The sequence below is a fragment of the Sprattus sprattus genome, assembly GCF_963457725.1.
Source record: "Sprattus sprattus genome assembly, chromosome: 10".
NCBI classification, from domain to species: domain Eukaryota; kingdom Metazoa; phylum Chordata; class Actinopteri; order Clupeiformes; family Clupeidae; genus Sprattus; species Sprattus sprattus.
The window spans coordinates 18852680-18867917 of NC_137908.1; the positions used below are offsets into that span (position 1 = coordinate 18852680).

General features: G+C 39.0%; 1 protein-coding gene across 1 annotated transcript in view; it reads left to right on the top strand.

The window, feature by feature from the left end:
* Nucleotides 1-2234: 2234 nt before the first annotated feature.
* The window catches only part of LOC308370798 (sodium- and chloride-dependent GABA transporter 2-like), a gene marked incomplete at both ends in the record, with an annotated part of 28774 nt that continues 15770 nt past the window's right edge, over nucleotides 2235-15238 (top strand). Inside the window, 7 exons of the mRNA XM_080845513.1 lie at nucleotides 2235-2430; nucleotides 3186-3320; nucleotides 3909-4049; nucleotides 6041-6128; nucleotides 10111-10243; nucleotides 10827-10961; nucleotides 12025-12128. Coding sequence (XP_080701639.1) covers nucleotides 2235-2430; nucleotides 3186-3320; nucleotides 3909-4049; nucleotides 6041-6128; nucleotides 10111-10243; nucleotides 10827-10961; nucleotides 12025-12128 — 932 coding nt within the window. The remainder of the gene's footprint in view (nucleotides 2431-3185; nucleotides 3321-3908; nucleotides 4050-6040; nucleotides 6129-10110; nucleotides 10244-10826; nucleotides 10962-12024; nucleotides 12129-15238) is intronic.

Genomic DNA, 15238 nt, shown 5'->3' on the forward strand with positions numbered 1-15238 from the left:
TTTGCATACTCAAAAGTAAATGGGTTATTCATTTAGATTTTTGCTTAAACAAAATTAAATACTAAACAATTGTTTTAGTTTTGCTGTAGCTGCTGAATAGCAATTACTGGATAGCAATTGAAGCATGACCTCATCTGTGTAGGAGTCTGGCTTTTAGAGAATGGCCTTACAAATGCTGTTTTTGCAGGAAGCTGTAAATATCACTCATCTTGTCAAGTGTTTGTCTATCCATCTTCGTATCCTTTTTATTTTGTTTAATTGATTTTGATAATGTGTCATTGGCATCAACAAAAATATTAAAGTGAAAATAAACTTTCCTTGTTTGATGTATCCACTCTGTCAGACAACTCAACAGTGTTTATGCAATGACCAGGAACAGGATATGGCTAATTTGCTAAAACATTTAAAATGAAGTCACCTATGATTCATTGTTCTTTTGCATCTCAAGTCTTGTCCTTGACTCAAGCTACTTAAACATTAAGATGCTCAGCTATTCTGAAAATACACCTGGTTAGCTGGGAGCTCCAGGCACAAATGTCGTAGCCCGCATGCAATGTTGACCATACAAAACATGACAACTTGACTTTCTGGTATAAAGCCTTTCCACATACTGGCGCGGCAGGTGTTATTATCACAGCAACTGTACTTTGAGTGGGGGAAGGTTATATCTGTCACTCAGAACATGTGAATGCAGCTCATGGCTCGAGATCCATTGTCAGGTAGGCCTATACCTCAATAATAATAATAATACCGTAATATATATAAAAAAAAAAATAGGCTATAGCTGTGTAACACACACGTGTGTGTGTGTGTGTGCAATTTCATGAATTACATTTGAAAGTAAAGAGGTAAATGGCCATTATGGTTTTTAAACAAACGTATACTAATCGTGCGTTCAGCTTGGAATTAGGAAAGTTCCCATTTCGGAACGGCCCACTTCCAAGTTGAGCGCGTTTACATAGGCCTTTACAAGTTGAGCGCGTTTACATAGGCAACAAATATGCAACGGTTTTGACAGTTAGGTAACGCCAATTAGCCTAACAAGCCAGTAGGTTAACATTACGTTAGTTACACAAAAGAAAACTAATACGTATCGTTGAACATCACAATAACCTGCGCTAATGAGTGCAACCTAAATAAACAATGAAGTGACTTATTTGTGCGCAAATCAAATCTTTCACCACAAACGCCATGTACAGTGACGTCAAACCTACTTCTCGGAGCTCTCAAAATTGTCCTACTTTCCTAGTGTGATATTCCGAGTTCGACGTTCAGGTGTATTCTCCCACTCTGAGGTTGGAACTTTTCCACTTCCCAGTTGCTCATGAACGCACCATAAGACTACGTTCAGCAAGACTAATTAATGAGCAGCAACATACCAATGACCACTCAGCTGATTTGGTTTAGTAACTTACATGCGCAATGCCAATGTGAATGACTCAATGTGTTGTTTTCGAGTGGAAAAGTACTGCGGTGGAGACAGGCCAATTGCACTCTCGTTTCGATTCAATGATCATAACGGGAACATCTCAAAATATCTTCTTACAGAGGAAACAGTCACATTCATGCTAATTGAGTGAAAATCATTCTTAGAGTTGTCTACCGAAGTCTGCTGGGTTTTTTTTTGCATGGATTGGCTGTAGAGCTAGCAATGAGTTTTGGCGCAGCCTCTCGGATGACAAATGAATATTGGTGATGGAGAGGTAAGCACCTGTTGAATTCCCGTGCGCATCGTGACATCTTTCTGTCTTACAGTGCTTCAAATTGCATGCTTCAATCAAGCGCTGACAGTGGAAACTTCCGTATGTTCCTAATCCGGCATGCTAAAGTTCAAGAGGAAACGAATGAAGATTACCATCGGTGCCAAGTAAGGGTCAGCTGAATAGTTTTAGGCTCCCTCTCATATTGAGAACAATGGAAGCGAAATTAGGGTTTCTATGAAGATACTCGTGAGAATACCTCTGGACAAAGGTATCTCTGTACACAAACTGGAACATTCAGTGGCTCCAACGCTCTAACCTAATTGTGCTATTCTTTTCAAATGAAGGAACGCCTATGGAAGGTGGAGCTTGTTTATTTAGAAACTTGGTTTGCCAAGCTGTTTGCCTGTGTGTCTTAATTAAAATATGTAATGCTGTGGTGTGAAGCAGCAAGATTCTTTTAAACTTGTGGAAGTTTTTACACCCTCTTTGGATTGGATCAGATTTGTGCTCCCAACCAGAGAGCTTGTGACAATGGCCAGAGACCTCACAAAGGAAGCAGGATGTGACCAGACTACACAAGACAGCAGCGTTGTGAAAAAAAGTCAGTTACTTCTGGATCGGGGCCAATGGGCCAACAAACTGGAATTCTTGTTGGCTGTGGCAGGAACACTTGTGGGTCTTGGAAATCTTTGGCGTTTCCCCTATCTGTGTTACAAAAATGGTGGAGGTAAGGCTCCTTTACAACAGGGCTGTGAATTATGTATGGCTTTTACTTGGATAGAAATGTCAGGATGATTGAAAAGTACACTTTAATTGTGAAATTACTAGCAAACACTGCACTCCTATGGAAAACAAAGCTCAGATTTGTGGGATTGACCAGGGCATTCTTTTTCGTTGACTAGTCCGATAACCTACTGTTATCAATTGCTTTTCCATTTAAGGGCAGTTTTTATCGTCCCAGTCATATCAAGAACCAACACAAGCTTAAATAGTTACCTCTCAAACAACACCCCAATGTGCTCTGTACAATGGAAAGCTAAGGGAGGGGGAAGGAGAAAAAAGAGCTTTACAACATCAGGGTGCTATCATCTCCTCTCTATCAGTACAATCTGTCATGTTTCAGGGATTTCTATTGTTTTGAGGTGCCCTTATTCCATTTATCATTAACACGAAAACCAAGTCTAATATAGCCACAGTATGTACAGGAAATAGGCCTGAATTATTTAAAGTCCACTTTCAGTATTTTTAATTTTTTATAACCTCTGATGCCTTGATTGTAATATATCAGGTTAATATTCCCCAGAGTGATCCTGCATTTATATTGTTCAACCTCCTTGTTTAATTTGTTTCCAGTCCTCGTGTATATTATAGGTATCCGGTATATTATAGGTATGAAAAAGGATCATTCAGACAATAAGCTATTGCTTTGGAGGGGAGCTTTTCAAGTAAAGACTCTTGTGCTTGTGTTGTTTTCTTCCTGAGGTGCTTTCCTGGTGCCATACGTGCTCTTCCTGCTCTCCTGTGGGATACCAATGTTCCTCATGGAAACTGCCATGGGACAGTATACCTCACAAGGATGCATCACATGCTGGAGACACTTCTGCCCTCTATTTGAAGGTTCATTATTAGCAGCCCAAGAAACAGGGCTGTGTTTATGTTGCGTTAATGCTGTTGCTATTTCCAAGTTCTTATTCCAAGATGTTATGTTGAGCTGCCTCCAAACTCACCTCGCCCTTACCCACCGACTCCATCTGCTGGATTTTGTATATGTAATCTAAAGTTGGATTTCAAAAATCCTGTTCAGCCAGATTTAAAATGGATACCTTCTTGGAAGCAACACAGAATATTTAGAATTCTTTGATAAACAAGAAACCAACAAAAGAACATTTGTATCCTTCATTTTGATAATAATCAAACCACACAGAAGGATATGCTCTGTGAAAGTGAAATATTTAATGTGAACACGTGAAGTGAAGTTTTTACCTTCTCTTAGTGTCTGTAAATGTATTTATCACTTATCCTGTTTGGAAATGGAGTAAGCTGAATTTAACTGGCATGTCAAAACCTTTGTGGGTTAAAGTAAGAGATTTGATCGAAGGTGTTTTTATTCCTCTGCTGAAAAAACACACTGAATAAATGGTTTCTGCTATATCATTGTGCTTTATTGTATTTTAATTCCTAAATGTTGTTCAATCATTTACTCAGGGATTGGTTATGCCACTCAAGTGGTGATTGCCTATGCTGCAGTGTCCTACATCATCATTCAAGCCTGGGCATTCTTCTACCTGTTCTCCTCCTTCAGCGCAGAGGTGCCTTGGGCCAGCTGCAGAAACGCCTGGAACACAGGTAGGCATTGGAGAAACGTTCCTACTTTTGCTGTTTTATGGAATTTGTCATTGAAGAACTGTAAGCTAAAGTTTCTTGACCAAAGTGTAATCTTATTTGTGCACTAAGCCCAGTGCAGGCTTATTAAACCACATTTGTGGGGAATGAGACAAATGCTCTCCACTAGATGGCAGCAGAGGCTATGTTAGACGCACTACGCCATGGCTATCTGAGAGCTTTTAAATGACTTAATGCAAAACTTGTTCTTGCAAAACCTCACACAGGAGACAGGGAATCAGCCACCACAGTTCTTCATTCTTTTCATATTGGTACATTTCTTACTTTCCCTCACTTGTGTGGAGATAAGGAAATTAAGAAATCCAAAATGTGTCATCATAACGGTGCATGCTGTTAGCCACCAGATTAAGTACCTCTAAATGTGATATAAGGTCAGGACTGGCTGCACCCCATGAAAATGTGCAAATACTGACAACGCCCTTATTTGAGAAAAAAGAAAAAGTCAGAGGACAGCTTTAAAATTAACATCTGAGTCCAGCTGATAGCACAGTTGGCATGCATGTTACATTGTAGGGACCAGTAGGCTATAAACACCTTTAACTCTATGTTCATGTTTCTGATAAAAAAATATATAATAATAATGAATCGATATTTTCAGTTATTGTTTCTACCTTGACTTTTTGAAGTTTGGAAGGTGACTGTATTTTGTTCAGGGAGAACAGCCTGAAGCGCCTAGTTAAAAAGCCAGAGCATCTTAAGTATGTGTTCACATATTGAAACACCATTAATCAACTTTGTCAGACATCCTGAACATAACGTGTGGAAAGTCAACTTTCCATCAGGTTTCTGAGTTTATACCATCTGTGAGAGGAGTCAAGTGAGCACACAGGGTCTTCCTGCCAGTAGGACATTTAGGCCTTTTTTATCTTTTATAATATTGTTTGGTATGTTTTCATAGTCATTTTTTAAATAAATGGTTTAGATAATTTCAGCTGTAATTCACAGAAATCAGTCATCAGGTCCACACATCCACAGGACAAAATGCTTTCCTAAACTTTTAGCTTATATTAGCTGTTACACAGACTCTTTGGTTGCTGGTCACACCATATATATAAAGATTGTATAATAGTATATATAATATTTTTGTACTGGTGAAATCCATTCCCATTACTGCAGGTGGCTTTGGGCAAAAGTGTCTGCTAAAAACACCTACATTCATCCATCATTTGCATGACTCACAGTTTAAAGTCTCTACTGTAACACCAACAAGTAATGACAAGTAATATATTGCAGTTCTGATGAGTTTCATGTAGACTATCCTTCAAGCCCTTCTTTCCACTGTCAATCTTGATATGAAGGTAATTTTGTTTGAAATAAGTGTAGGTACCTGGATCATATTTTGAAACAGAGAATAGCCACTATTTCTGTGGAATCTTCATAATAGCTAGTGAATGCACCCATCTGGGTACCCATGGATATATATTGTTTTAATGTGCTGCATGGGCTGCGTTATATATATCAGAGTAAGCTCCTGTAGAGTTCAGGCCCAAGGGGACTTGCTAATGTCAGAGGATTAAAGTACACTGTAAACTATAATGCAGTGTTATACAGTATTATGTGATTTGATCTGATGTTACAGAATTAGTTGGGAATATTATTTTTGAAGGTTTTCAGGGCAGCCTATGACATATGATGTTTTTAACCAAGAACATATGATATTGACTTTATTCATTATATCTGACTGGAATTATAGCCCCAGGAAATGAGATGCTTATCTTAGAAAAGCCAGGATTTTAACTCCCTTTCAGTACCCTGTATTAAAGTAAACCTAGAATAAATATTGGTACACTGTACAAATATTAAGTCTGTGCCAGTTTATAACACACACACATACACACACACACACACACACACACACACATTATACACACACACACACACACACACACACACTCCCCAACTTCATATTATTGACCACTGTTTCATCCTTATAGATTCTTGTGTGGAGTTTGACAAGAGGAATATCTCAGCAAACTGGACTGTGCCAGAAAATGCCACCTCACCTGCAACAGAGTTCTGGGAGTAGGTTTAAGCTCACACGGATGTATTTAGAGAGTAGCACAATTGATAAAGACATCAGGTCATTGCCCTTCATATTTCTCCTTGACCAGCCTTGAATATTCTATTTTAACATAGAGGTTGGCTGCTCTAGGACATCTCTACAATGTCTGCCGGTTCCTTCAATTCTGCTGTCGTTTCTGCTGCACTATATTCTCTGTACAGGGAAACTAATAGTTTCTTGTGAAATATAATTGATAATTAGACAAAGATCTGCGGGGACAGAAATGGAAAAATTGAAACTATGATGCTGGTAAAAATAGGATTTATAGCTTCTTATATGCCAGCGCTAGAAGGTGTCAATCAATTAGACCAGAGATTTGCATGTCAGTTGTTTTCTAGACTTGGTAAGGAGCTTGTGGGTCAGTGGGGAGAGCTGTAGAGTCTCAAACACAAACAGACCCAGGGTCGGCCCTGACAGTGTTAGAGTCCTAGGCGAGATTTTAATTTGGTTATCCCTTGACCCCTCTCCCCTTGGCTGCGTGCTAACTTATCTATATTACCTATATATATTTCATAGCCTTCCATTCATTGTTAATGTGACAGAAACTCGGTTGCCACAAGGAGTCATCTGACACACAGTGGTCTTACAACGTGTGCTAGAAGCCGGGTTGTTTATAAAGTTGTAAGCCATGATGTATATCAGTACAGACCAACCCCCAAACAGCAAATCATATATTTGATTGGTTAGACATCCTGTCACACTGCTAATAAACTAACATTTGCCAATCCTTCAAAATGTCCTCAGAAAGATTAATGTCAAGAGGGCACACTCTTCTGTGGCACCCCTCTGGTATTTTACGCCCAACGCAACCATCCATGTCAACTATGCCACGGGCTGCCCCTGTACAGGCGCAAGTGTCAACATGGACCAGTGTTCAAGTCCAGCCCAAGGTTATCCCTGGGCCCCTCTCCCCATCTGTCTCCTACTAATTACCTGTCACATCTTTACCGTCCTTTCCAATAAAGCCCCCCAAAAGCCCCAAAATACACAAAAAGGGGCTGGGGCCAGCCAAGGTCTTTTTTCTTTTCCTTACAAACACTTGGTGAGTAATTATGAAAATGAAAGGACCCTGTATTCTTTAAACAAAAGTTAACCAAAAGACACTTTGTGTCTCCTGTAGACAATGGCTGCTGACCGATGGGACACGGATTGAGGAGTATATATAAAGTTTTGAATTTATCATCACCTGACTAATGATGATTGTGAACAAGCCATAGTCCACACAGGCTAATGCAGGTCTGAGACCCAGATGAAGGTTATGAGAGCTCACATCTCTTGCATGGGGCTCTTTTCCTTTTTTCACTCTCAAATTGTACAAACAAAAATAATACACTGGTCTTTCTATTTCAAAAGAATGTTTCATCATCTTATATTCACTTTACTATTCACAGTAACAGAATATGTGACCAGTGGTGCCCAAACTTAACCAACACTGGCTGTTGAATGGATATAGTCATGTATAAAGAATGTTGTGAATGTGTGAATAATGTTCTGCATTTATACACAAACAAGTATCTGCAAAAAATAAGCAATCCTTGTGCTATTGGTAGGAGACTTCTCACAGTGGCCAAACCTCTCACTGTCACATGCAAGTACTCATTCCCAACAACCTAACCTCAGTGTTATAACAACAGGGTGCACTACAATAATCATACTTACAACAAAAACGATGCCTTTGTGAGCATTTCACTGGAGTTGTCAAGTAGGTACCTCCCTTTGTCAGTGTTTTTTTGAATTGGTTAAATTAACAACACCTCCAAAAGGCTCAACAGTGGTGTCTCTCCCTCCATATTCACCGTCAGTTAGGACACATGTCAGTACTAAGGACAACAACAGAAACACCTCAAGATACACCTCAAAAATATTTCACATGTGAAGAACCAGGGCTCTCTGCTGTGGTTTACAAGGTTTATTCAAGAATTCAAGAAAACGTTGAGACTTAAATACAGTACTCGGAGGCTAACTCCTCCTTTTATTGTGCCTTGTGACCCAACATTATTGGTTATATGCGAATACGTACTAAATACCTACTAAGTAGGCTGGTACTTTTGTGATTATGTCTGTGATTGGTTAGTATTCGTGAGGTGCCCACATTGAGTGTGGGGTGGAAAGTTCATGTGTGTTTTCAGATCTTGCGTGTCATGGGTTAGATGTTTAATTAACATGTTATTGCTTGTAATCAACAAGATCACTCTTGTTGTTGAAGCCAAGAGTTACACTAGCAGTCCAGTTAATTATGTGATTGCGCCTAATCATATGTTGTTCTTCTTAAGTTTTGTTTTTATTATTATTATAATGATGTCTAGAATTCAGTGGTCCACCCAATGCCTTGTACTTGGCTTGTATTCTGCTTTTCGATAGATTGGCCTGTTTTCTTTTAATTGCCAGTTTGAATCGCTTATTTTCCCATTGAAAAGTAATATTCCCATTGAAAAGAGTTATTCCACTGGCATGTTCAGGAAATGCATTTTGTTCAATTCAATAGTTTTTCAGCGGCACCACATAAGAGACAAGATCGCTGTTTTACTTTGTAAACTTAAAATATGCCTACATACCAGAGAATACCGGGCTCTCGTCATGTGAAAAGCTAACTCCATAATTGATCAATTAAATTAGCCAGTGGGGCATACTTAGATTACAACACTCCAGCTATGAAATCTCATTTGTATACGACTGTGGTTTTGGTTTTATAATGATGCAGCCCATGTAAGTGACATTGCATAGTTTCGGATGTGCAGTTTGGAAGTGTAGAGAACAGTGTTCATGGATAACTCTCTTATGTAAAACAAAGTGAGATTAAAAAACAACCATGGAACAACGGACATATGAAACTTAATCCAAGAGGGCACCATTGTGTGTGGAGTTTGTGCCAAATACCATAACCATAAATGTGTGTTACAAACTTAATGTGAATTACAAAAATTATATTTTAACAAAAAATATGTTCTTGTGGACAAGGTTCATGAATATCAGATACATAAAACAGTTTTACAGTGTGAAACTCAATAAAATACAAAGCAAAGATGTCAGGAGAGTCATTTATGCATCTTAAATAAATACAGAAGTGCCATTCTTTGGGCCTGAATAAACTACAGTCTGAAAGGGATTCTTCATTCCTACACTACTGAGCACATGCATGCTTTTTTTGGCATTTAGTATTTTATCCTTTTTGATGTTGTCAGTGCTTTTGTTTTTGGATGGGTTTTTTGATCTTGTCAAATCCAATGTCGGATTGAAACCTATACCACTGTCACAGTGATACTGTTACAAAAAGTGTAGTACTATGTCATAGTCATAGTCTCCATAGTCTCCATAGTGGTGGATGATGGTGCCAAACATTTTTCCAAGCTGTAGAACAAGGATTATTTATTAAGAAATGGGTTCTGACTGCCACTCAGACAGGACCTCAGGGCCACATGTTTGCTTTTGCGGTTCTCATGGACTTGCAGTCAAAAGATTAATTCACCAGTAACTTTTTGATGGACAGTTAAACATGGAAAGCAAGTATGGAAACTTTGAGTGATAATGGCACTCAGTGCTCCCAGATGCCATTGACTACAGTTCAGAAGAAAATGACAATGTCAATTCTTCAAAGTTCAACTAAATTAATAGAATAAAAGACTTAAATCGCCTTAACAAATTCCAATTCAGATTAAATAAAAGGGTCTTTTGCCAGTTTTGTTATGTGACCAAAGATAAACCTTCCCCACATTCGTATATTCTTGGGGTGAGGAGAACCTGACAATTCAGAATTACTTGTTACTTAATTACTGACTTAATGAATTATCAACTTACTTCCTTTCTTATGTATGTGTTTATGTAATTATTAAGCTACTTGCATAATTAGTTATTTGCTCTCTGTCTGTCTTTATCTGCCTGCCTTATCCGCCTTCCTCTAGAGGCCTTTAGCTGCCTCTGACTGTGTTTTGTGCTCTTTTTTAGGCGACGGGTGCTGAGCATCTCCAAAGGGATTGACCATGTTGGTTCAGTTCGTTGGGAGCTGGCCCTGTGCTTGATTCTAGCCTGGGTCCTCTGCTATTTCTGTGTGTGGAAAGGAGTTAAATCTACCGGAAAGGTATATTTAGATGTTTTTTTCTTCTTCAGAGAGCGTGCATGATATGATATTGCAGATATAGCCCTTGGGCCATGGATCAGTGAAAGAAAAAAATGACACAGCAACATAAAATCAGATGAAATGCAGGGGCTAAGGTCACGTGTATGAAATCTAGATTCAACGGAGTTAATGAGGGTGGATGGTATTTGAGGAGTCTTGAGATTATGACGATTAAAATGGCAGATGTTCTTTTTGTAAGATGAGCAGGTGTAAACACACATATTATTATCTGCTGTCTGGAATGTGTCTCTTTACTGTATAACTAGACATCCTTGACAGTCATGACATGTTTAATCCAATGTCAGATTAACTTAAATTCAATTACTGGATGAATTATTATTTTCATAATACCATGTTCACGGTTACCGATGCCTGCAGCTTACATTCATTTGTCCTGATGGTAGGTGTTTGCATTCACAAATTACAAACCACCTGTGATGAGTTTAACACTAATGGATGCGATTAGTGGTATAGATGCCCTTATACTTGTGCATGTCTGGAACATGACACCTCCATTCATTTCTATATGTTTTCTGTACGACAGGTGGTGTATTTCACAGCCACCTTCCCTTATCTGATGCTGCTTGTTCTCCTGGCCCGAGGACTCACTCTTCCAGGAGCAATAAATGGGCTGAAGTTTTATCTGTACCCTGATCCAGAGCGGCTGGTGGACCCACAGGTGCCAAAAAGACTGTTTTTGCACTTACTTCCTACCATCTAGTGTAGTGTTGTGTAGCGTAGTGTAGTTGTGTTTAGCTGCTCTGAGGGCAGTGGGGCAGATGGATATATAACCCGTTGGTTGAAGCGCTAGCCTGAAGGTATTTGTGGTCATCATTTATCTTGCTAACAAGTGGTTACATCCTTTGAAATGAGAGCTTCTGTCCTGCACTAATTCAAATAAACAATATTTTTTTATATATATAGTTTTTCATTATGTTTACCTAATTTTAACCAGCAGTAAGAAGTTTTGGTCTACAGTTAACTACTTAAAAGGCATGCAAAAACCAACACCAAACAATTTGCTTTGCTTTTCTCTTATTACATTAGAGTGCATAGCCATGTGCTTGTGAAGCAATGTGTTGAGTGGCTGGAATAATGTACGGGTTGGTCCGAGCCACTTTGTTTGTTTCCCTATTTACAGGGCTAAGACTGTACAAAAAACTATTTTTTTTTTTGTTCACGCACAAAACGGCAGTGAGGAGGAATTAGCTGAATTTGGCAACAATTTATTAGAATTAGCATTATAAACGCATACAGTAAAATTTTCGAATCCTTTGTGATTCCCTGTGCTCCATACCATTAGACATTGGAGAGTGAGGTTTACTCACTACTCATCTCTAAACCTGCTGGCTACAGTCAAACTCACTTTGAATTGTTTGGCTATGACGTTGACAAGTCACAAGTGGTCAAGCACTCTAGATGTTGATTCAGTACTTTCCCCACACACACATTTTCTTCAAGCCACAGAAACCTGAAGCAGTCATAACCTCAAACGGAATGTTGGGATATTAAATTGATGATTTTGTAAATGATCATCTTGAACTGATGAGACTAATGCTGATATGTTGTGTATTCTGAGCAGCTGCAGATAAAGGGGTCAATACTTTTAGTTTCAATGTTGGATTATGCAGATGTTTTTATTCAACCAGCATTTGTTACAGTAGTCACTTGTTTTTTTTCTGTTTCTTTAAGTAGACTTTGATTTTTAAAACAATAACCCTGTTATTTTTTGCATTTTTTAGGTGTGGATGGATGCCGGGGCACAAGTACTCTTCTCTTTTGGAATCTGCCAAGGCAGCCTGACTGCACTTGGGAGTTACAACCAATACAATAATGACTGCTACAAGTAAGACTGAGTTACAATTGATTTATGTGCTTTCCATTCTCGTGTGATGAAATGTTTCGAGTAATGGTATTAATCGGAAATCAAATGGGATAATTGTATCAAACTCCCAAGTTTCACTAAGCAGTGGCGGCTCCTGAAAAAATTCTCAGGGGGGGCATTTTTTTTTGCTAATGATTAAGGAGACCCATTCAGTAGGTACACTAAGCAAGACAATTGTATCAATTTGTTGTTAGATGATTAACTCATACAGCAATGCCCTGTTGTCCACTAAATGGCAGCACACAAGATAAAGATTACCCCCAGTGTTGCCAATTTAGCGTCTTTGTCGCGACTTTTGGACACCTCTGGCGACAAAAAAAACAATCTAGCGATTTAGCGACTTTCAGGCTCAATCTGGCTGAATCCAGCGACAATTTCACTTGTATTGAGAGTGACAAATCAGTTGCCCCGCGACACCATACAATCCGCTTTCAGTGGCGGGTGGCGAGAAACAGAAGTATTGATTGACATGAGCAGAGCTAGAAGAACTACGGCTCTGTTTACGCTCGCTTCACCAATCACCATAGACGTGATGCGTGACGCCATGACGCGGCACGCAACGAGTAGTGAATAGAGTCTCGATCTACTACGCCATACATAGCATATCATGTTTGTAGAAAATGATAAAGGTGCAACAAATGCCAATAGGCATATTTAAATTAAATGATTCACATTGCAAGTAAAATGGTGCGGCTGGAGCACATACAGGGAGGGACAACGGTGACGCATAGTTTGGATGTAGTGACAAACATTTATGTGCTGTAACAAACAGTGTTAACCAGTATGTGAGTAGCGTGGGTTTTATTAAAGCATAGCGTGTGTAATGTGTAGCTATTTCATTCCGTTTGTTAACCTTTCCGGCTGTCTGTACTGTATAACCAGCAGCAGACATAAAGGAAAGGGAATTAACCCCGAAGTTAAAAACATGTAAAAACATCTACTTCGACAGCGGAGCATTTTACTCCCCTGCAATCTCTCTACAAACTTCCATATAGACGCAGTGTTGATGTATTTGAAGTGCAAATAAATGACATTGGCAGTGTTGAGGCGGACTATCATCAAAACATTGGCCGTGCATAATAAAGAAGGAGAAATGCTGCCTGCACGAATTAAAATCCACTTCACGGTCAGACACGGCTGTCAGATGCAGGGTCAGGTCAAACCAAAACCAAGTGAAACATGCTAAAACAGTGCCATCTATTGGTAAAATGTGGGTATAGTGCTATTTTTTTTTTAGCATTTAGCCTACAAAAAGGTCAGTTCCGCCTGGCCACGTGTTTACGTCACACACGGGGTGGGCGTGGTTACGTCACGCATGACGTCATGACGCAATCTAGCGACTTTTCAGTGAACCAATAGCGACTTCTTGTAATTTTTTTTTTGGCAACACTGATTACCCCTCTAGCTACATAGAGTAGCTAGTTACAGGTAGAAAGCTATGGAAGAAAGTTGCATCCAGGAGCCTTAAAAAGCAAAAATGATGTGGCTTTGTAGTATAAAATGTATATGTTTCACATTTTGACCACAGCTTCACAATACATTCACAAATGTTGTATGATGTAACATGGCTTGTAGAACCTGATAATGTAATAAGTTCCCGATAATGTAATAACTCCCGATAATGTAATACAAATTCCTTCATAAGTCCCTAAAACATGTAATAAAACCTGATAATGCAATAATACCCCGATAATGTAATAAAGTGCAGGTTAGCCTCAATTTTGCAGAACCTGATGATGTAATAATTACCTGATATTGTAATAACTTTGGTTGGTGCTGTAGCATCAGGTCTCCAGTTTCAGAGGTCCAAACAGTCACACTGTTTGGGCACTGTAAATCATGCAATAATGGCAAGCAATCATGAGGGGGCCTATTAGCCTAGAAATCTAGACGCCCCTAGCGGCAGCAAATTTATTTTGCAGCCAGGGACCATCTGGTCAACTGTCGTCGTTTTGCGCGGGTGAAAATCCAAACTGTACCAGGCCAATCATTTGTCATTCGTCAGTCGCTCGGATTGGTTGTAGCGCCATTCCTATTGCGTGGCATTGCGTGCAGAGGCAACTTAACAGACAACCATTAATCCCGCCCACACTGAAAATCGTGTTGTGCCAGACCCTTGTACAGTTTCTTGCTGTACAGGTTTGGCTTGCGTGGCTAAAGGCCTATACCATTGGGATCAAAATATGAGCAAAACAATAGTGGGTGGTTGTCTACACAGCATCACTACTTGGTCTGAATAACTGGTGTCCCAACATTTCAGCACTGACCAAAGTTTTTACAATATCAGGAATGTATTACATTATCAGGTTCTGCAAAATTGAGGCTAACCTGATAATGTAATAACTTCCAATTAATGTAACATTTTATTATATTATTGGTATGGCGATTGTTACATTATTGGGAAATGCACTTTATTACATTATTGGGATATTATTACATTATCAGGTTTTATTACATCTTTTAGGGACTTATGAGGGATTTTTTATTACATTATCAGGGTTATTACGTTATCAGGAAATTATTACATTATCAGGTTCTTCATGGCTTAACATGACACATGCTATGTCCAGTAACAACATAATGAAGGGGGCAACATATAAGTCAAAATCAACAATATTTATTGACTGATCTTGAAAGTATTGGCTTACAAAAGCTAAATAAGTCATCACACAAAATAACGAACATTCACACTGTGTAACTTATGAAAAGTGACAGTGGTATAGAAATACAGACTTCACCGCCACTTCACAGCCTGCTAGCAACGATTTTCATTTGTTCCAATTCTTAAATGTAGAATTCCCTCCGTTTGTAGAAACCTGATGAATGGATATATTTGGTCAAATCGTTTTGTTGTTAATTTATCTTCATTAGTACGCCGACTAAAAGGAGTTTCTTTCAAAGAGCGAATCGAGTTGTTGCACTGACCGTTAGCCTTCTTAACAGAATATGGCTTGACCGAAGACGTATTGCGTTCTTTTAAGCTTATACGTCCTATTACGTATGACGAAAGCATGGTGGGTCGAGCCCTAAATATGGATTTAACATGTAAGTCAATGGGATTGGTCTGGGAT